General features: G+C 38.3%; 2 protein-coding genes across 2 annotated transcripts in view; one reads left to right on the top strand and one right to left on the bottom strand.

The window, feature by feature from the left end:
- HELB (DNA helicase B) overlaps window positions 1-11,656 on the top strand; it is a 48,071-nt gene extending 36,415 nt beyond the window's left edge. Inside the window, exon 13 of the mRNA XM_043965658.1 lies at window positions 8,765-11,656. Within this exon, the coding sequence (XP_043821593.1) occupies window positions 8,765-8,869 (105 nt within the window). The 3' untranslated portion in view covers window positions 8,870-11,656. The remainder of the gene's footprint in view (window positions 1-8,764) is intronic.
- Window positions 11,657-13,061: 1,405 nt separating this feature from the next.
- GRIP1 (glutamate receptor interacting protein 1) overlaps window positions 13,062-23,882 on the bottom strand; it is a 548,438-nt gene continuing 537,617 nt past the window's right edge. Inside the window, exons 24-25 of the mRNA XM_043967674.1 lie at window positions 17,837-17,983; window positions 13,062-13,318 (exon numbers count right to left, since the gene is read on the bottom strand). Coding sequence (XP_043823609.1) covers window positions 13,082-13,318; window positions 17,837-17,983 — 384 coding nt within the window. The 3' untranslated portion in view covers window positions 13,062-13,081. The remainder of the gene's footprint in view (window positions 13,319-17,836; window positions 17,984-23,882) is intronic.

The raw sequence follows: 23,882 nt of genomic DNA on the forward strand, positions 1-23,882 counted from the left end.
ACTCTTTGAATCATTTAACAGTATTAATTATTCAGCTCTCAGTCATTTTTTTGGCTTTGGTGACATTAGACTAGCCTGGTTCACTGCTTCTCCATTGCTTGTGGTCACTCCAGTTTTTCTTTTCATCCTGTAACCTAGACTTTCTCAAGGCTCAGTCCTTCATTCCCTCCTCTTTCTCTCTATACTCCCTTGGTCAGGATTCCTTCTCTTCTCATAGTTTCCACCATTACCTCTACAGTGACAGCTGCTGAGTCCGTTTGTTTTTTTGTTTGTTTTTTTTTTGTTTTGTTTTTTGGTGAGGCAATTGGGGTTAAGTGACTTGCCCAGGGTCACACAGCTAGTAAGTGTCTGAGGCCGGATTTGAACTCAGGTCCTCCTGAATCCAGGGCCGGTGCTTATCCACTGCTCCATCTAGCTACCCCAGTCCTTATGTTTTTAACCCTGCATTTCAAACCCCCAGTTTTGTATCTCCCACCTGTCTTCTAGGCATCCACACATAGATATCTTCTAAGAAAAGAACTTCATTGTGATGCAGTGGAAAGAACATTGAACTTGGCATCCTAGATTGGGATTCAAATTCTCTTTCTGACACTTAACCACCCTTGTGACCTTTGACGAGTCCTTCACCTCTCTGAGAACTCCATGCCTGCATCTCTGAAATGAAGGGGCTGGACTAGATAAACTCCAGAGTCTTTCCAACTCTGTGTCTCACCCTGTGTGGGGAAAAAACCCCAATCTTCTCATCTGTATCCCACCGCCCTTTGCTGCCGGTCTTGTTTCATCCCTGCCACAGTAAACTCAGTTATAGGATTTGGGGAACTCTGAATTTTCACTAACTCTCCTATACACATCACACACATGTATTTATGTATGTATAGGTCTGCTAAGTATTCATTTGAAATGTCATTCTCAGCTCTCCCTCCTATTTCTACTGACACAACTCTGTTAGGCCCCAATCATGTGATATTTGGGCTTTGCAGTAGATTCACAGAACCTCAGAGCTCAAAGAGACTAGAGGTAATGTAGTATAACCCACACCTGAACAGAAAACACTATCCAGCATTCCTGATATGGAATCTTCCTTCCACCTAAAACCTCTAGTGAAAAGAAATCTGCTACTTTTGGACATACAACTCATCCTACTTTTGGACAGTTAGGAGGTTGTTAGAAAGTTTTTCCTTAACATTGGGCCTAAATCTGATCCTGTACAATTTCTACCCAATTGTTCTTTTTCTTCTGTTCACTCTCTCTTCTGATCCCACTTGTGTGTTCTGCCAGGTTAATCTTGCTTAAATATTTATCATTTTGCCACTCATCTCAAAAATTGTCAGTTCTTCAATCCCCAAATATAACATGCTTATTTACATTATTGTACCTAAGTTTTTGCTGTAGTCTACTCCTTCAGCCTAGAATATAGTCTCCACAGATGTTATTCCCATTCCTTGAGTCCATAAAAAGGCCTACTTCTTTTTTTGAACCTTCCCCTAACTGTACAACCCATATTAATTTCCTTCTTCTTTGGTATAGCAAAGGGGAATTATAAGAATTCACTCATCTTGAGAATTAAGATGTACATATATGAAGTTGAAAGAATATTTGTGATTATGTTTCTTGGTAGACTTTAATATTCTTATGGGAGGAGACTATCTTAATGTATTTTTATTATATTGCTAGTTGTATTTGATACAAGGATGAATACATATTGAACATTAAAATAACAAGACATATCCGCCATGATGGTTTGTTGAATGAGTGAATAACAGGACAGAGTATGAATATACAATAATTAAAATGGACATACAAGAGATTATAGAATAAATAATGCTGCTCTATTCATATTAGTTTACTTGGGAAGGGGGCAGGAGTGCTAAACAATCACTGCAGTGATGTTGCCATTACTCAAAATTTTTTAGTGATACTTTTGGGAATTATCTTTTGTGCCTATAGAACATACATACATGCAACAATCATCTGTTGTAAAATCTTAAATAGTTTTTAAAAGGAAATTTTTTGAATAGTCTCTTTGGTGGCAGATCTTTGTCTGCTGAAGATGGGTTAAATTTTTTAAAAGATCCAGGGCAGGCAAGTCTTTAAAATATAAGGCAGTGAAATTATCTTGATAATACTGATTTTCCTCAGGACAGAGCTGTTTAATAGTCTTATTAAAAGACGGTCTTTTAAAAAACAGTTCCACATGAGAAATTCCCAAAATGTTTTGAAAAAATGGTGGCATGATTGAAATATAAGTACCATTTCCCAAAGTGACTACTTCGAATTGGATAGGTGGCTCATAGTAGATAGAACGCTAAACTTGGGAGTCAGGAAGAACCTAAATTTAAATTCTACTTCAGACACTTAATAGCTGTGACCCTGGGGAATTCTTACTTAACCGTTCTGAATATCTGACTCTCGATTTTATAAAATAGGGGTGTTAATAGCAAATACCTCACACAGTTGTGAGGATCAGATGAGATAATGGATAGAAATCCTTTATAAATCTTCTTAAAGCACCACATAAATGTTAGCTATTGTTACATGCAACTTGTTTTTGAAAAAATTCTTATGTCATAACTAAATAAAAGTTTTAGGTATTTGGTAGAGTTTTACTTTTAAATTGGATTTTAGGGATGAGTAGTAGAAATAATTATTTTTCAGAGTACTCCATTCTGATTCATTTACTGGTTTTTCAGGTGACATAGAAAAAACAACCATAAAAGGAATTTCTGAAAATTTATAAATCGTGATAGTTTTACAAACACGTTTTTACCCTAGATTTTAGGGTCAGTATTTTAATTGCTTGCAATACTTTTAACAATTGGAATTAACCTTGTAGTGAATCTCCTTCAAAGAAATAGAATTGAGCTATCAATATTTACCTTAGTTGAATTTATTTCAAATATTGAACTTGATCATAACCCATATTTTAGGAGGTATCTTTCTCCCACTCCATATTTATTTTAATTATCTCTTTTGTTATTGGGAATTTGACAAAGGTCAAAACATTTCCATATACAAAGAACAGAAGAGGAGAATTTTACATGAAATTGTAAATTTCTTTTATAGATAGGCTGGAGTGGGTTTTTTAAAAGTATGTATTAAATGTAACAAGGTAGTAGCAACACTGTACTGTTTATCCATGTCTTCTTTTATATTTATAAATTGTTTCATTGATTTTCTTTTCTTCCTATTTTTTAGCATCACTTATCAGTATTCCTCTATTCTTCCCATTTCTTCCCTCCCCTAAGAAAAGGCATCCCTTGTAACAAGTATAGTTATGTAAGATAAATCTATACATTTGTCCTTGTCTGAAAATATATCTCATTCTGTACCTCTAGTCCATAGTCTTTCTGTCAGGAGGGAAATATGACTCATCATCACCCTTCTGGAGTCACAGTTGGTCATAGTACTGTTCAGAATTCCTAGGTCTTTGAGAGTTGCTTTCTTTTATAGTATTGTGTTATCAGTTATTCTGGTCCTACCTCACTTCACTCTGCATTAGTTCATATAAACCTTCCTAGGCTTCTTCGAATCTATCCCTTTATCTCTTACATCCATAAGCCACGATTTATCTATCTATCTATTTATTTATTCATTCATTTGTTTATTTTTGTGAGTCAATTGGGGTTAAGTGACTTGCCCAGGGTCACATAGCTAGTAAGTGTCAAGGGTCTGAGTCTGGCTTTGAACTCGGGTCCCCCTGAATCCAGGGCCAGTGCCTTATCTACTGCACCACCTAGCTGCCCCAGCCATGATTTATTAAGTCTTATCCTGTTTGATAGGCATCTCCATTGTTTCCAGTTCTTTGCTATAAGAAAATTTACTACTATAAGTACTTTTATACATCCGAGTCTTTTCTTTATCTTTTTAGTGTATATGCTTAATAGTGAATTCTTAGGTCAAAGGTTATTCACATTATAGTGACTTTAGTGTTATAGAGTTCCAAAATGCTTTCCAGAATGGTTCAATCAACTTACAGCTCCACCAGCAGTGTACCAGACTTCCTATACGTCTTTGTCATTTCCTTTTCTGATCTTTGCCATTGTTTGATGAATTTGAGGTTGGAATTTCAGAGTTGTTTTAATTTGTATTCTCTTTATTAGTGATGCTTTCCCATAGTGTTTAATCTTTTGACCAGTTATCTAGTGGGGAATGACTTATTTTTAAATATTTGTATGTCTCTTGCATGTGAGACACTTATTAGAAATACTTGTAGTTGTTTTTCTAGTTGTTTCCCTCCTTATTCTAATTGCATTAATTTTCCATATTTATTTTTATAAAGAATTCTAATCTTAAAATGGAAAGGACCTGAAAAGATCACACTTGTTCAAGTTTCCTTTTTCTTGTTAGCATCTACACATAATTTTGCTACACTCCCTAAACATCCTGAATCATTGCTTCTTTTAAAAGCAGCAAGAAATAGTAAGAAAGGTGAATAAAGTCTACTTCCTTCCCTGTTCTTTTCCTTTCCATGTGAATAGAGATTTTCTGTTGAATTACTTGGCCTTTTTCTATAGCCAAGGTATCCCTTTTTTAACTTGGAGAAGGTGAGTGAATTCCAAGGACAAGGATTTTTTCTTTTCTTTTTTTGGGGGGGGCAGGGCAATTGGGGTCAAGTGACTTGCCCAGGGTCACACAGCTAGTTAAGTGTCAAGTGTTTGAGGCTGGATTTGAACTCAGGTCCTCCTGAATCTAAGGCCAGTGCTTTATCCACTGCACCACCTAGCTGCCCCAGGATTTTTTCTAAAAATACCTGATTCTAATGTTCTAGAATTTCAGTCTAGATAGCAAAATGGGATTCAGGTTCCTAAAGTGAAGATCCTATCCCATCTTCAATTAATGGTACATGAACAATGGGGATGTATGCATTTGGCTTTAGTTTATTTTGCTGAGAGGCAGTGTTGCATAGCGGCTGGTGAGCTGGCCTTGAAACTAGGAAAACCTGAACTGGTTTTGAGGATGGCTATCTCTGCTATTCCATACTTAAATATGTAATAGACTTTGTTTTCCAGGACAGTTACCACTGGAGGTTAGGAGAGAGGTTAAAGGGGGACAAGTAAGTCTGAGAATCATCTGAATAGAGGTGATCATTGTATCCAAGGTAACTGACAAGATAACCAAATGAAATTTAAAAGATGGGGAAAATGAGCCAAGACCGAGCCTTATGGACATGCATGATTAGTGGGTATAATCTGAAAAAAGACCTTTGCAAATGGGACTTTAGAATGAACACTAAGGCAGTAGAAGGAGAACCAGGAGAAAGCAGTGTCACGAAAACCTTGAGAAGAGAGCATCAAGAAGAAGGTGATTTAAATGTTGGAGAAGCTGTGGGAAAATTGGAACACTAATTCATTGTTGGTTGAGCTGTGAACTGATCCAACCATTCTGGAGAGCAATTTGGAATTTTGCCCACAGGGCAATAAAGCTGTGCGTACCCCTTGACCCAGCAATACCACTTTTAGGTCTTTTTCCCAAAGAAATCATGGAAAGGGGAAAGGGACCCACATGTACAAAAATATTTATAGCTGCTCTTTACGTGGTAGCAAGGAATTGGAAGTTGAGGGGGTGCCCATCAATTGGGGAATGGCTGGACAAGTTGTGGTATATGAATACAATGGAATACTATTGTGCTGTAAGAAACGATGAGCAGGAGGAGTTCAGAGAAACCTGGAGGGTCTTGCGTGAGCTGATGATGAGTGAGATGAGCAGAACCAGAAGAACATTGTACACAGTATCATCAACATTGAGTGTTGATCTACTGTGATGGACTATATTCTTCTCACCAATGCAATGGTACAGAAGAGTTCTAGGGAACTCATGATAGAAGAGGATCTCCAAATCCAAGGGAAAAAAAAAAAAGAACTGTGGAGTATAGATGCTGAATGAACCATACTATTTCTTTAAAAAAAAAAAAAAGAAGGTGATTAACAGTTTCATAGACTTCAGAGAGGTCAGGAAGGATGAGAATTGAGAAAAGACTGTTAGGTCTGGCAATGAGATGATTGGGAACTTTAAAGAGAGCAGTTTCAATTGAATACTGAGGTCAGAAGCTAGGCTGCAGAGAGTTCAACAAAGTGAGAGGAAAGCAAGTGGGGACGTCAGTATAGCCTTTTAATGTAGTTTGCTCAAAAAGGTAGAAAAGAGCTATAGGAGGATAGTCAGAGATGGATGCATAAAATGAGCATTATTTTATTTATTTATTTATTTATTTATTTATTTATTTATTTATTTATTTATTTATTTATTTATTTATTTATTTATTTATTTTGCTGGGGGAGACATGGACATGCTTTTAGGAAGTGTAGAAGTGTGGAAGCAGCCAGTAGACAGGGAGAGATTGAAGATGAGTGAAAGTGTAGGGAATCACGGAAGGGGCAGTCTACTGGAGAATGAAATCACACGTGCTTGTAGAGAAGTTTGTCCTGGCAAAGAGAAGGGTCACCTCTTGGAAGACAGGGTGAAGAAGAGAGAGCTCCCTTAGTGATTTGAGGAATGGCCTCAATTTTTCCAGTGAAATAGGAGGTAAGGTTCTCAGCTCAGCGGGGAGGAAGCCGTGGCATGTTTGGAAAAACCCGTGCTGAGGGGGATAGTGAGTCAATTAAGGACATATAAAAGGATTCCCTGCTGAAGGGAGGGCCTAGTAGAGGTTATATAACATAAATGTGTTTTGTGATTGTTCTCTATCCTCCTTCAGCAGTGTGGAAGCGAAGGTAGTGAGAATGTTGGGAATAATTTAGGGCTAACACTTGACAGGGCAAGATCTGGATAAGGGACCTGAGCACAGTGCTGAGTTGAACTGCCACGCTTCAGGAGAGGAAAGTGTGGTCAGTTCAGGAGTAATGAACTAGGAAAGAACTGAAGGGCGAGTAGCCAGGATTGGGTTATGTTGAAGATGAAGAACAGGTTTGGGGATTGCAAGGCAGAGGGAGAGTTGGTATGAATAACCGTTAGTTTTCAAATAAAAGAATTTTAGAGTTCACGAGCATGAAAATGGTACATTTGTGGGTGATGGCAAGATCAGGAGTATGTGAGCATCTCTGTACGGCTGAGGTGGGTCGAAGAGTAGGTAATGTGAAGGGAAGGAAAAGGAACATTATATTCTGGGCACTCTGCCAAGTAGTTTGATCCTGACAACAACCCTTCAAGGTTGATGCTATCATTAACATTCCCTTTTTACAGTTGAAGAAACTGTGGCAGAGATTAAGTAAATGTCTGAGGCCAGATTTGAACTTTGGTCTTCCTGACTCCAGATACAGCACTCTAAGTAACCAAGTGAGGAACTGTGAAGTTAAGGTGTTGAGGGATTATCAACATGTATGTTAAAGTCTCGGACAGGAGTTACCAAGGAAAGAAGGATTATGAGCCAGGTACTGCACTCATTGAGGAAGGAAGGAAGGAAGGAAGGAAATGGTTCTGAAGGTCAGTAGAGAGTAGCCATTAGAATCTTGATTGGGTGATGTAGATTGATTAAATCTCCAAAGAAGAGGGATGGCTGTGATGGTGATAGATAAGGGAAGGATCCATGAAAAACCAGGAGTATTTCACCCCCACCCCCACCCCCCCATGAGGTGGGAATATGAGGGAAAGTGCAACCAGTTCAGTGGTGAGTGGCCGGGGAGACTGGGTCACCAGGAGGGAGCTCAGTGTCAGGGCCAGAAGGAAGGAGAAGATTTCAAGTGAAACGTAATTTGTTACCTGTGGAGCGTACATTGTAGAGAGCAAGTGGTAGAAGGCATGGGTAGCTTTTAGAGGAGCATTGGTGGGCTTAGGTTGAGGATACCACTGTTTAAAGGACCCCCTGGACTTGTCTTGGTTACCACTACAAATAAGGGAACAGTCAGTAGGGGCCAAGTATGGTGTATCTGAAAACACAACCGAAAAATCCAAATATGAAGAGGAAATTAAGATGTGATTATATCCGTTAAGCAGAGCCACATAAAGAAGAATGACTTGATATCAAAAGCTTTCACCTGAGGTGAAATCAGACCATTCCCTTTTACTTTTGTATGGTATATGGTGAATATTCATGCACAGAAACATGACTGCTGCTGAAAAGGTGTTATGTTCTGTGATTATCATGGCCTTATTTGATTATTGTGTTGCTTATTTTTCAGTAATGAAGTATCTAAAGAGTAAAGACATTCACCTTTTTGGTCAATTAGCTACTTGGATCGAATTAACTATTTTAATGAACTAAATACAGTTATTATTTGTGAGTGTACCCTTTCTCCCAGGATGTAGAAGGATTTTTCTGAAATAATGAAGTATATGAATCACATTGCTTTCACTAAACATTATTATCAGAAAGATTTTTTGCGCTATTAATAATAGCTTTGCAGTGTTGGTTTTCATATTTTTCACATTCTTTTTTCTATTTTTGTATATGTTTTATAGGGTGCATAAGTAAGAGCATGTGTATTTTATTTATGTAGCACAGGTTTTATTTATATTTTATTTATACATATATTCATTTTTTAGGGGTATGGGTTCAAAAATTGTTTATTTAGGGTTGTGTGAGAAAAAGTAGTTTGGAGCTCATGACTATGACTATATCCATGGGCAGTCAATCTATTAAGCACTATTGAAATCTCTACCTTGGCTTATAGCCATTAGTTTTAGCCCACAACTGTAAAGGTTAAGGCTGCCAGAGAGTAGACTGCTTAAAAGGTTGGAGGGGTGAAATCAAATTTTCTAATCTTCAGTTAGTCAGTATGGTAAATCGGTTTAACTTTAGTGGCATTAACATTTTTAAAAATTATTTTGACAGGTGGAACAGACATCACCACTTGTATCTGCCAGACTTCAAAATATGACCCTGAATAGCTTGACTCCCAAGCAGCTTTTCAAAACTGCGAGCAGTGAAAGAACTTAAGTTCTGGCTGAACAAAATGATTATGACACATTTTTGTCTTTGATGAGAAAATACATAGCAATATCTTCAAATGATGAAGGTAAAATTGGCCAAGTTTTAAGTAGAATTTTTATATTTTACAGATTTTATTTTAAAGCAAAAGCATGAAGATTTAAAGGCATTTTACTGGCATAACTTATAACAGAGAAGCTAAAATGAGCTTTTAAAAATGAAACATGATACAAAACCCAAAACTTACATAGTTTTATTTGAACTTTTTCAAAATTTTAGTATTATGGCTTTAATTGTTAGTATAATTATGGTCAGTATTTGCTTATCTTTGATAATATGATTTGGTTATTGGATTAGGGCAGAAAAAAATTTAATCATTATATGGGGGTATGGCTACAGAGTAATGGGACTATACTTTAAAACAAACACTAGAATTGTTATACCAAAAGAGTGTTACCTCCTTTTAAAAAGTACCCACCTGTTGAGGCCATATACTTCCCAGGGTGCAAATCATGCTGAGATCTTCCTTTTGGGAACTTCATGCTTGTTGCATGTTTTTCTGAGTGTGGAACATAGTAGCCAACTAACAACTCTGTGGGTAGAGAAGTCTTTTGGAGCCAAGACCAGTGAATCAGGAAGAGATCAACCTTTGGGTAATTTTATTTTTTGGTAAAACAAAGTGTGACTCTAAACTGCACCTGAAACCAGTGCCAAAAATGGCATTTAGAAAGTGTTTTGAGGAAAGGTTTTAGAATGCATTGTAAGATTCTCATCATCCATCCCAAATGTATACTTACCTCTGAAATTGTTATATTTAGGCAAACATACAATTTAGTTCATATCTTGTAGGCAGCCTCCAACTGACAGTATAGAAGGAGGTAACCCCAAAAGCATAATGGGAAAAACCAGTCTGGCGTTAGAAAAGCTGTCCATGGAATATGAGATTTGAATAAATGAACAAATACATTTTTAGAATATTTTACTGTCTCTATGATGCAATCATGTATTACATGATATAATTTTTAATGTCTTATTGAATGAAAGATAGTAAAAAAAATGCCAAAAAGAAATGATGTTTGGATTTCAACCTAACCGTTTACAGTAATAGAATATAATTAGAAAAGAACTGTTATCCCCTCCAACCCCTAGTGTAATACAGGAATTCTTTCTGCCATATCATCGAACGGTGGGGTTTTTTTAGGGACAAGGAGCTACCAAGATTTTTCAGGGACAAAGAACTGTTTTGTAAGGCAACCCATTCCATTGTTGGCCAGATCTGATTTTGGTGAGTTCTAGTCGAAACCATATTGGAACAGAAATTTCCTCTATTGCACTCTCCTACATGGTAATTCTCATACAGTCTTTGCTTGAATACCTTAAGTAAGGAGAACCAAGACAGTGTAGTTCGACTTTGGGATCACTCTGATTGTTATGAAGGTTTTTTTCATGCCTAAATTTGCCTCTTTGCAACCTCCATCATTCTTAGATCTACCCATGGCTAAACAAGTCTAATTTACCCCTCTTACTCTAATGACTTTGCTTCTATAAATGCAGCCTAAGATTACATTAGCATTTTTTAGGAGCCATCTCATACTGATTTGTAGAATCTGAGTTGGAAGAGATTCTCCCCTCCTCCCCCCCCAAGGCCCTCAAGTCCAGCCTGCACCTGAACAAGAAAACTTCCCCACATCATACCTGAAAAGTGGTCATGCTGCATTTGTTTGAAAACCTTCAGTGAGGGGAAACCAAAAGTCCCTCCTTGGAAAGGAGGGAGAGGAATATACCTCTCTTCAACTTCCACCCCTTGTGGCTAATTCTGTAATCCCTCATCCACACAACTATCCTTTAGCTATTAGACAGCTTTCATGTCTTCTCAGACTAAATGTTAGCTGAAGTCATCCTTGGTTCTTCTTTTGATCCTTATGTGGCATGACCTTAAAGTTCTTCACCAGCCTGTTTGTGCTTTCCTTTGGACACCCTCCAGTTTAAACAGTGCCCTTTCTAAGATGTATCACCCTGGTTGGTTTGTTTATTTTTATTTCATATGAATGATTTTCAAGTCAAATCCTCCCCCCAACCTCCCCCCCCCCCCACCTCTTATTTACTGACTTAATTGATTTTAAACACTTAAATGCAGGACTTCACATTTATTCTAGTCAAATTTCATCTTGTTGGCTTTGATCCATTCACTGGATTATAGAGTAAATTCCATGTAAGATTTACAAATAATATATTCCAGAAAGTCAAGAATATGGATAGTTTAAATGTTCATTTTAATAGAATTTGACGAGGTGATAAGATGCTTCTATTCAACAGTTGTAAAAATCGGTGCATTATAAATAGTAGGTGCTTAATTGTTGGATTGAATTGAAAGTGAAAAAAATAACTGCAGTCTTCCATGGTCAAAATAGTCATCCTTGTTAAAGAAAGATGGCACAATAGTTGAAGCATCTTCTGTCAGTTCCATGGTTTATCATAGATATGTGTCATATAAAATATTTTCATGAACTAAATTCTTGGAAGTCCTGCATTATTTTAAGACCTCTGTTTTTAAACATCATTCATCTAAATTAAACTTTCAATCTTGTATTATATCTGTTCTATACTCTGCAATATCTAGCCAAAGTGGATTTAGGTTTATACTGAATGTCATACTTTGTCTTTTTTAAATTACTGTTTATTCCACTGTGTACAGCTTGATTTTTTTCATACAAATTTGCAACAATTCTGAGCTCCCAAAAACCATACATAGACGATAAATATCATGCTATTAAAGTATTAAATTTGTACAAAAATACTTTACAGTTTAATACTTGTTTGTTACAAATAAAAATACATATTTAAGTGACTCATGATTCTTTCAAACATGATTCTGCTTTAAATTTTCTTTTCTTGCCCTGGCAGTGTTGAATGAAGCAAACATTTGTGTGTGCACAAAAGGAAGGTGAGCTTTTTCATGAAATAAGGTTAAAGAAGATAGTGATACTTTTTCTAAATGGTGTTTGAATTTTTAACCCAAACCAAAAGGGTTAGAAAATGACTATTTTGTTAATGAAGGTTCTACAGTCAATATATAGATCTAGTTAATTTTTTTTATATTTAACAGATAACAGTGATTACTCAAAATATATGAACAACTGAAAACAGTTGCTCAGGAGGATAAGAAGCAATTGTCACCATTTATTGCTTGAGGGGTGGTAGGAATTGGCAATGTATTTTGTAAAATGTATTTACAATCTCTATAAGTGGCATGGCTCAGAACAAAATATATTTCAGTGGAATTTCTAAATACATGTGCTATACGCCCCTCGATCTGTCAAAACAACATTATGCAGTGATATGGATTTGATTTGCCTGGCATTAAGTTGACCTCATTTGAATACACTTTGTTCTTTGTTACAAGTATTTATTTAAGTCATTTTTTTAAAAGGAAAACAAATGAACTTAAGAACAGAAACCTTCAGATTGAGTTTTTAGGGCATTGTAGTCCTTTTTCAGAGGTTTTCATCTACTTAAGAAATAATCCCCATTAAAAAAAAAATTATAGGTCGCAAGACATGACCTGTTCAGTATTTTCTTGCATAGGGAATAACATACATCCTAGTAAAATTGTTCCTATACTTGGGCAATACATTTCACCACCACCTACCATAGCCTCTTACGTGCATGTTTGTGGAAATACTTTAATATAACTTAATTTCATATCTGCACCCCTCCCATTGTAGCAGACCAAGAGTTCACAAAACACTACCCATAATAAAGCTAAATTTACAAAGAGCCTTGTTCATACAGATTACTGTTACATTAAGACCCAGTAACCAGCTGGTTTAAAAATTAATTATAAGATACTATCATAAAGGTTTTAGAAAATGAGATTTTTTTCCTTTCTCAAAACCAGTCATATTAAGATGAAGTATGAAACTGACTTTTCAAAAGATCCTTTAGTTTATTAATGGGAGGGAAGAAAAGACCTACCTACTTCTTGCTATCTTTTTTGCTCTATCATTGGGCTTGGCCTGCCAATTAACATAGTGGTCACCAGAAAATCTTCCAATTTTAAAAGAATAGTGAACATGAGCCATGAGAGACATTTAAAAGCCCCTGTGCTTTACAATTAATGCCACATGATTGATCTGTGCCTCAGATGTCACAGATATCTTAAAGGGATTTTTTTTTAGCACCATGTATATATCGTCCTTTGTCATTTTATAAAAATCTTTGCTATAATGTGTTTGTGGGTTCTCGCGTCTCCAGACTACCACCATGTCCGGTTTGTTGAAAGAAAGCTCTGTTCTGGTCCCCCCATTCTCCACCAGGTAAAGTACGTTGTTGATCTGGGACCACCTTCTGAGAAGCCAGGGGGTTTCTGCTAATAACCAGGTCCAATTTATTGCCAGATTCTGCTATGAGGGGCACGACGAGGCAGCAGTCAAAGTCTCTTGTACGGACATGGTTAACCTGAAAGGTCAAGAATGGCCATTTTGTCATTTGGAGCTTATTGTTTGAGGCATAAGACAACACAGAATCTTGAGGTGAAATCAGAAGGGGTGGAGACAGAAGGGAGGATGCTGTGCAGTGCAATGGATACAGAAAAAGGAGAAAGTTGGAAGACAGAGGATATCTTGAGTGGTGGTAAGTCCCTCTCTCCAAGCTACTAACAATCTCTTAATTGTTGAGTCACGAGGTTTCTCAGTCCTCATCTTTGATCTCATCAGCTTCTGACTGTGTGGCTATATCACAGTGATCCAGACAGACCGGCCTTCTCTCTGTTCCCCACTCACTTTGTCTCTTGTCTCCGTACTGACCATCCCTCCTGCCTTCTTACCTGTCTCTCAGAATTTCTTCCTTTAAAATGCTGCTTAGATAACATCTTCTGTGTGAAGTCTTTCCTGAACTTCCTCCTGCCTGCTGCTAGTGCTTCCCCGATTACTTTTACTCAATGTGTGTGCGTGTTAACTTTATGTTTGTGCACTATGTATTAAGCTGCTTGTGAGTAGGGATTTCCATCTTTGTACTTCCTCCCCGTGCCCTACAGCAGTTCCTGGTTGATAACTGGCATGTAATATTTCTTGAATGATGGGACTGATTGACTGTCCCCTCCAGGATACTCTTCTCTTGGTTTTTCTGTGACACTTCTGTCTCCTATTTCTCCTACCTGTTTGGTTGCTTCTTCTTGGTCTGAGTTGGATCCTCGTCCTGTTTCCTGATTTCTGTTCATACTATCATTCTTCCTGTTACCACAACCTCAGCTCGTCTTCCCTTCTTTGGCCCCACATATCCAAACAGTTAGCAAATTCTGTGGGTTCTACCTCCGTACTTTCTCTCCCATTCATCCCCTTCTCTCTTCATTTGAGTAAATGGCCACCCTATTTCAGGCTCTTGTCACTTCCCACCTAGACTACTATTATAATAAGCTTGTAATTGGTTATCCTGACTCAAGTTATCTCCAACCGTTTTCCAATTCAGCCTCCACACAGCTGCTGATATAAAAAAATCTAAAGCACAGTTTTGAGCAAGTGTTCAGACTCTTCATTGTTTCCTACTGCCTTTAAGAGTTTGGAAAAAGAAGATAGGATAGGAGTTTTGGGACAAGAGGTCTTAAACTTTTTTTGTTTTGGTGACGTCTACAGATCCTTTCTCAGGATATTTTCAAATGCACCAAATATCTAAAATTACAAAGGAAATCAACTGTTAAAATAAGTTTTTAAAACAAGTTCATAGATTATAGGTTAAGAACCCTGTTTTAGCAGGTAAAGTTGAAGAAAGGCTTTTAAATTTAAAGCTTAAAAAAAAGCACCTTAATATAAGGAATACCAGATTATAGTTGCAAGGTGTGTGTGTAGGGTGGGGCTTGGAGTGTCCATAGAGAAAGAAAAGATGAAAACATAAAAGAATAGGGATGATGATAAAACAGTGTCCTAGAAGAAATAGGAATGGAAATAGGTGGGTTTGTCTTGGAAAGTTGAAGGACATATCTTTCTTAGGAATAGTAGGGGAATATGAAAGGAGCTTTAGCTGGGTAATCATCTTAGAATGAGGGGAATAGTGATGGGTGGAAGCTTGAGGTTAGTTAGAAAAAGTGTGAAATGGGTCCTATGGGGAATTTGACAATATACAAAAAGTGAATAAAAGGATTATTGAGCCCAGTTGATGTTAAATTGCATTGTTTTATAATGGACCTACTGGCATATTTTCATTACTTCCTTTTAATACCAGTGTTTGGCAGCCTGGGAAGAGAAAAAGGCAAATGGTGAGAGTAACTCATGGTTGGAGAGTGCCAACCATGGTGAGAGGTAAGAAGGGATTCTAGGCTTCTAAGAAGGCCATCATTAAAATCGATGATGGAATAGAAGGGAGCTAAGGGGAGCAAGTGAAGTCAGAATGGGGACTGATACATTGGAAAAAGGAGGAGGAATGAATAATGAAAGCAATGAGTAAGTTTAATAGGTTTGAGGTCATGGGAGAGGTTGTGGTTAAGAGAGGGCTAGATCTTGATTGTAGAGTGATAATGGAATTCTGAGATTCATGCCATGCTGCTGCTTTCTACATAATCGGGTTCTTCTGGTAAATGAGTATATTTAGAGAAAAATAAGAAAGCAACAACTTTGGAATCCTCTTTAGTGAAGAAGACATTTTGTTTAATCAATTTAGACAGCTCAGTTATCCATGTTAATAGAAGTCAGTGTTTTTTCATGATAGAACAATTACTTAACTTGGTTTGGATCAGTTGGCTCAAGGAATTTAAGGGGACAAAAGGGCCATATTTATGACTTAGGTGGCAGATAACTCAAGTAAGATTTAAAGAAGCCACGTAGATGGTGTAGAGAGAATGCTCTCTTTAGTGGGGGGTGGAGGTGGGCTTTTTGAGCTCAAAGATTATATGATCTTAAAAGAGGTTTTATTGTTCAAAACAGGACCAATGTGCCAGTTAAATGTGGCCCATTTTGTCTATACAACTGAATATCAAGAAAATGGATCCCTTTTTCCCCAATTCCTGAATGCTCCCTAGAAAATTAAAGGTTGTGGACCCACCGGGTGCTTCGACTAACCAAGTACAGAATGGCAGTAGTGGACTTTGAGACCTTTGCTTACCAATCTATCTCAACATTTCTCCAATCTTGGTTAGGCAGGAATTGAAAGGTAAGAATATATGGATTTTTAAAATGACATAGAATTAGAAATCCCTATTATAACCATGACAATAAGGTACCTTTTCATTTTTCTCTGTGAGGTTGGATGTAGCTTTTTAAGTAAAGCCATCTTTATGCAGTTGATCCATAGTATCTTGGGCCAGTAAAACCTAGCTTAGCAGCATGTAAGCCCATTTACTTGAACTCTTGCTAGGCATTTCATCAAAGGGAGAGTGAAATATTTTGGCCTTCTATGAGAAATGTCAGGCATTATATTTTAAGTTTCTTGGCTAGCCCTAGCAGTCCTCAGCAGCATCCAAAGTGCTTTTGTGATTACATAAGCAATGTTTGGAAATCTCCTTTACATGACACCAGGGGGAACTTCTGAGAAAAGTTTTGCAAAAAACACCACTTTGGGTTAAATGTGCCCAATGTATGTGGCCAAGATGAAGAGTAAAATGGTGTTGAAGGGGGAAATAGAGGATTTGAAAATGGTATACATGCTGGGGGAATCTGCATTGGGAATTGTTGAGATGTTTGTTCATAGTCACTTAATTATCTGGAAAGCATACATGGAAAAGGTTCTGGATTGTTCATGTTGGGGGTCAGAAGCCTGGGACAAAGTCCATGTGAAACAACTGATGCATTGATAAAGGGGAAGTTGGGGACATTTACAGAGCAATACATTTATATCAAATTTCCAGGAATAAAAAGTTTTTAGGAAATAGAATCTGTAGTTCATTATGGAATGGGATATTATGTTTATATTGGACCCCATCAAGTTAAAAGAGGGCTCTGCTAGTGATTATTTTGTTATGCATTCATATGTTTGAGGTACAGTATTAGGTCAGTGCCATGACTTTAGAATTTAAGGTGACTAAGTTATAATGGGACTCACTCCATATAGGAGAGGAAGGAGGAAGTTGTCAGTAAACCATTATCTGGACCCTCTACATCCTATGGTGGGATTGACTGGGCAGGGTCCTTGGATAGGAGCAGTTACTCAGGTGACAATGCCTGTTATAAAAGGGCCATTTACCTTAAGGTTTAGAGTGAAACTGTAAGCCCTAGATGGGAGATTATTCAGGGGGTGTGAGTTCAAATTAGAAGCAGCTAGGCTCTGATTTCATAGAGAATGATTGCTTATTAGCAGCATGAGTTATCCCTTTGGACTTTGCCTCCTTAGAGGAGAGAGAATTGCAGGTACCTCGAGTGTGATGGACCTTTGGAGAGTATTAACCCTTTAGCTGATCCAGGAGTGAGAAGGGGAATTTAGGAACCACATCACTCTAGTCGTCCATTGCTCTTACTAGTCCGGTACCAGCAGTCCAACACTAATGTGGCTTGCTTCTTTGGAATGTGTAATTCTTTGGAATCAGAGGTCATGTGAAATGGATACTGTCTACTGAATATTTTTTAAAAGGGCATAGGTCTTTACTGAGAGATCCTATTACAGAAGGTACTAATATTATTCTTGTACTCTTCTTCCTTAAAACAAATTTTACAGCAAGGATAAACTGTTGCATCCAGTAGTCCCACCTTCCTCTTGACATCAGGAAACCACTTGGTAAAGTCAGGTTTTGAGGTTGTCACCAAAATGATGCCAGAGCCAAGATGATGAGGGTGTGGAGAGAGGAGCTGGTGGGAAGGACTCAGAGTTTAGATCTGGCAGGGACCTTAGAGAAGGAAAAATAATAGAGCTGAAAGGCTCTCCCCAGTGGGATCCTCCTCTACTAGTCGAACAGACCACCACTTTCAGGTCCTAAATATGCCCATCTGGTCTTGCATAGTTAATTATATACGCCACCTTAGACATGCATGGTTGAGATTGCACATTTGGCTTTACCTGTAAGAGCCTGTCATAGGGCTTTAAGCCACCTAGGTCTCCTGGTCCAGTGGGGCGAATATTTTTAACATATACTCCTTTTTCCAGCAGTCCATCTGATACGCTAAATCCAAAGTCTTCCATGTCACAATCCTTGTATAAGGTTACCTGTAAAAACGTTATACTGTAAAAATACATTTCCTAAAACAAGTCTTTGTTTCTGAAGTTTCAAAAATAAAAAATTTTAATGATGTTAAGTACTATTGAGATAGCCCTTCTCAGAGAACATCCTACTATGGAGTTTGTAGTGGGGTTTTGTTTTTGTTTTGTTTTTTTTGGACTTGGCCATCTGGACTTAAGGAAGGGGCACCAAAAAACTCCCCCCCTTTTTTTTCCCCAGAAAAATACCCCGAGTTCAGCTGTATCCAAATTAAAATTTCAGTCACTGGCTCAATGGATTAATTTTTTTTCTTTGTTCTTTCTTCAATAGCAAGTCTGTTTTATTTTTTAAAACACCACCAAAACCAATGATGCATATAGAAGGAACAGAATCTTATAGAAACCATTAATATTCAGTAAAGTGGGACCAAATGAATACATAAAAACACCTTTGGCAGGGCTTGTTTATATAAGGTTGTTCATACTGAAGCCTTACCTTTTAATGTAAGGTCCTGCCCTAAAAACCAAGCATCCTTGTCCAGGGTGATGACATAAGAAAATTTCTTTTATTGTCCTCCTATGCCTGTTGTGGTGCTGGCTACAATTATAGGACATACCTTGTCCCATATGTATTTCTCTTACTCCATGTTACAGAATCAGAGCATTTTATAAAAAGTGAAAGAGAATCTCAGGATTGGGGGAACTTCAGTGATCAAAAGTCCAACTCACATGTAAATAGGGATTCCCCTGAGATCCTTGTCATTTGGCCTATGCTTTTACATCCTCAGTGGTGGGAAATCCACTTTTGTTGAGCTCTGTTAGCTGGGAGAATCTCTCTACAACTTCCATCCACCAAGGTTAGTTCTGCCTTTGAAGCCCAGTTAGACAAATCTAACTCCTCCATATGACTGGCCATCTTATTTATGAGACATGCAGTAGAACCTGATCCCATTCCAGCAAGACTTCCTCCAAATTCAACATCTGAAGTTTCTTTGAGCTCACTTGAACCTTTTGGTTGAACACCCTTAAATTAACCAGTAAGAGCAATAGTCCAGTCTTCCACCTCACCCCCTTCAAGTTTGAATTCTCTGAAGGCAAAGAAGTGTTGGATTGGAGGACCCAAAGATCCCCATCCACACCAGTTGCTTCTGATAATTTCTTCCCATAGAACCAGTTTTGTGTAATATCCCTAATCTTGTGAGTCAGAAAACCTGAATTTTGCTCAATCCAGATAATTATTACCTGTATTATTACCTGGGAAAGTTACTTCATTGAGCCTGTTTCCCTATATGTAAAATGGGCAAAACCTTGGCATGCATCTCTCTTGTTGGTTATGTACCTTATAGACTTTAAGAAGCACTGTCAGACATAAGAACTGCTGTTATTCTCCTCCTTCTGCTGTATCCATATGATTCTGTTCCTACTTACCTGGCCCCGATGACCAAATATATAATTTTTTTGTTGCCTCTGGGGAACACAGCAAAAACTATTCAACCAACTCTATTCTTTGCTTCTTTCTTCAAGGCGTGATTGTGCTATTCTTCTATTCAACTGCAACTTGTCTCTTCTAGTATTGTTTATAGCAAGAATATCATGCATGACATGATTTAAGGAACATTCTTATGTTCCCTTATTGGTAATTTAAAAAGGAATCTCAGATTTACAGTACCAATCAAGTTGATGTTTATTGATGGTCTAAAAACTCATCTCCCTGCCCTGCCCCACTTTCTTACCCCCTGAAAATGTTACTCCAGAACCTGATGGGGGCCACATAGGACTGACACTCATTTTAAAGTTTTTCTTAGGTTCATGGGTTGCCATGGCCAAAACCAAAATTAAATAAAAAGTAAATTGGAGTAGAAGGACTTTGTGGGACCACAATTTTTAATGACAGTAACTTAGTTTCCTCACAACAATCCTGAAAGGTGCTGGTAGTTATTACTTCCATTTTACAGATGAATAAACTGAGGCTCAGGAAATTTAAGCAATTTCTCCATGGTCATACATCTAGTCAGTGTCAGAGTTAGGATTTGAATTCAGCTCTCCTGGTTCCAGTTCTGTTGTACTTCATACTCTTCCTCTTTCAACTCTAGTCTAAAGTGTTAAATTTTTATGTGCAAAGTTTTGAGGTGAAAAATTTACAAATTGATTTAATTTGATAGTAATTTGTCCACCTGAGTTAGTGAGTCATTAATTTCTACCAACTGGGCAAATAATTTCCTAGGAAAATAGTTGTTTTCATATAGCAAAATGAAGTGACTTAAAGAATAGTATAAGGAATCATTCATTCAACAAATATTCAACAACCATTTATTTAACTTTAGGAATCAATATTTCATAAAAATGGGGACTACTCTGGTTTTCCCTGGCAGCATTAAGCTGTGATGGTATTACTTCCATGTGCTCTTCTCTATCTTTCACCCTTTCACACACACAAGAGCATATAGCTCTCTTTTTCTTGCTTGTCCACTGACTTCTGCTCTCAGAGGTCGAGAGCCAACTGTGGCTTTGTCTTTCATTCTTTGCGTGTTTTGTGGGGCAGTGAGGGTTAAGTGACTTGCCCAGGGTCAAGCTAGTAAGTTTCTAGTGTCTGAGGCCAGATTTGAACTCAGGTTCTCCTGAATCCAAGGCCAGTGCTTTTTCCACTGTGCCACCTAGCTGCCCCCTATTGTGTAACTCTCCATGAACTATGGTTTAAAATAATTTCTTAAGCCCACTGCTTTTTACATCTCTTCTACTCAAAATATTTGGCTGACTCCACAGTGGTTCATTCACAGGAATGCTAAATTATCATTATTGATCCCAGAGTCTTCCATTTCCTACCAAGCTTCTCTTTGACTTCTATCAAACTCAGCTCCATCCACACCCTTTCCATGGGAGCCAAGCTTCTCAATAGCCCTTACACTATCATCTTTTTATTGGCTGATATGACCCACATAATTGAAATCAGTATCATAGAATGTTTAATTTGGGAGGGACTTCAGAAGTCAATTAAGCCAACCTATATTGAGTCCCATCTATATGATGACTCTTAAAATATCTGAAGGAAGCTATAATGTGCTCAAGTCTCTGCCAAGCTAAACAGTCCACCAGTTGGCATTGGTTTTGGAGGGTAGTTGTGAGGCTTAGATGAGAAATGGAAAGCTAGTACTTTTGGGGGGTTAGGGGAGAAAGGCACAACTTAAGATAATAAAGGATGGCATACGAAGCTGATTTAGATATCTACAGCATGAAACAACCCAAGTGATGCCTACAGCATGGGAAGCATTTTCCAAACTCTAAAATGTTATATAGGGGCAGCTAGGTGGCTCAGTGGATAGAGCAGGAGGACCTGAGTTCAAATCCAGCCTCAGACACTTGACACTTACTAGCTGTGTGACCCTGGGCAAGTCACTTAACCCCAATTGCCTCACTAAAAAAAAAAATGCTATATAAATGTTAACCACTGTTTTGATCCTTAACCCCTACTATGGATGAGGTCCAGTTTGTCAGTGTACATTCCTATAACGTGGTGCCCTAAATGGAATATAATACTTTAGAAGTTGTCAAACCAAGGCAGAAGAGAGATCACCTTATCATCCCAATTCCTTCTCCTTGTTCTTATTATAAAAGGACCAAGTGACTTGGTAAAACGTGGCAGTATTCACTATCCATTGCTGTATACTGTATTTTTCTCTAACCTTTCTGGAAACAATCCATGTCACAAACTGATTGTTTGCACTGTATTTGACTTTGAACGTTGTACTAAGTTTCAAACAAACATCACCTGTCTCTTAAAAATGTACTTTGAGGCAAAGATCAGGACACCTGATTTAGTTTTCTGTTTTGACCACACATTTCTCCCCCTATATTAGTTCACTTTGGTGATGTCAGCAGCTTCTGTAGATTTAGCTACCATCTCTATGCTGATGATTCTCATATCTACTTATCTAACTAACCTCTCTGCTGACCCCTACCCTCACATCTCCAATTGCCTTTCAGACATCTTGAACTATATATCTAGTAGACATCTTAAACTCAACATGTTCAAAAACAACTCATGACATGATCACTCCAAAAACATCCAAATAATGCCATAGGACAATTCTTGGAGCAGCAAAACTCACAGAAGAATGTGCTGAAATCATCTTCCAACCAAGGACAGTTTGGAAGGTTGGAAGGAGGGAGCTGCTGTGTTGAGACAGGAATGGAACCCAACCCCAGAGTCACCCTGACACAGATCCAGTCCTAGGAAGGCCTCACCAGAGAAAGAGAACCCTCCAGAGCCCCTGAATCAGCTGAAGCGCCAGTGTCATCTGGAACTAAGCTCACAGTCTGGTGAGAGGGCCGAGCCTTTGGCAGGGGGGAGATTACAGGGGTCTATGCTGGTACTGAGGCAGAACTTGGGTTTTTCACCCCTGCTAGGAACCAGAGGGTAGGCTTGAGTAGCAGTGGCCCAGGTCGGGGAGGGGCACAGTCTCATCAGAGCTGACAACCACACAAAGCTGGTTGATTAGCAAGTTGGTCTGGGGTCATCTATGGACCAGGGAACAGGCCAGGTAAATGAAGAACCTGCTCCTCCTTAAATCATACCACCTGGGACCTTCTGAAGCTTGGGATACTGCAGCCTGGAAACAGTGCCCCACTATAAAGAGCTGAAAGGCAAGATGAGCAGAGAAAGGTGAGGACCATAGAAAGTTTCTTTAGTGACAAGGAAGATTGAGATGCACCCTCAAAGGAAGATGTCAACATCAGGGCCCCTATATCTAAAGCTTCCAAGAAAAATATGAATTAGTCTCAGGCCATAGAGGAGATCAAAAAGGACTTTGAAGATAAAGTTAGAGAGGTAGAGGGAAAAAATGGAAAGAGAAATGAGGGTGATGCAGGAAAGACATGAGAAAAAAGTCAACAGCTTGAAAAGCCAAATTGGCCAGATGGAAAAGGAGGTACAAAAGCTCTCTGATGAAAATAATAGCCTAAGAACGAGGATTGAACAAATGGAAGCCAATGACTTTCTGAGAAACCAAGACGCAATAAAGCAAATCCAAATGAATTAAAAAAAAAAAGAGGGCAATGTGAAATACTTGGAAAAACTGCTGACCTAGAAAATAGGTCCAGAGAGAGAATTTGAAAATTATTGGTCTACCTGAAAACCATGATCAAGGAAAGAGCTTAGACACCATCTTCCAAGATATTGTCAGGGAAAATTGCCCTGAAATTCCAGAAGAAGCTAAGATAGAAATTGAAAGAATCTATCGATCACCTCCAGAAAGAGATCCCAAAAGGAAAACTCCTAGGAATATTATAGCCAAATTCCAGAGCTCTCAGGTCAAGGAGAAAATATGGCAAGCTGCCAAAAAGAAAGAATTCAAGTACTGTGGAGCCCCAGTCAGGATAGCACAAGATCTAGCAGCTTCTATATTAAAGGACCAGAGGGCATGGAATATGATATTCCAGAGGGCAAAGGAATTGGGATTACAACCAAGAATCACCTACCCAGCAAAACTGATCATAATCTTTCAGAGGAAAAAATGGGACTTCAATGAAAAAGAGGACCTCAGATATTTGTGATGAAAAGACCTGAACTGAATGGCAAATTTGACTTTCAAATACAAGACCCTAGAGAACCATAAAAAAAAAATTGGATTGGGGGACATACCTGGGGTCATGCAGTGGGTGACTGTCTTGTGTCTGAGGCCAGGTTTTGGCTGGGATCCCCCTGGGTCCAGGGTGGATGCTTTGTCTTCCGTGTCACCTAGCTGCCCCATGATGACATCTTTAGGGTTAAATTGAGGGGTGAGGGGGAAGGGCAGAGGTAGCATGGGGTGAAATCCCCCATGAAAGAAGCTGGAAAGAGCTTATGGAGTAGGGGAAGAGATGGCAGAGGAGCAGGGCAGTAAATGAATTTTACACTCATCAGAAAAGGCTC

Source organism: Dromiciops gliroides, chromosome 5 (assembly GCF_019393635.1).
Source record: "Dromiciops gliroides isolate mDroGli1 chromosome 5, mDroGli1.pri, whole genome shotgun sequence".
NCBI classification, from domain to species: domain Eukaryota; kingdom Metazoa; phylum Chordata; class Mammalia; order Microbiotheria; family Microbiotheriidae; genus Dromiciops; species Dromiciops gliroides.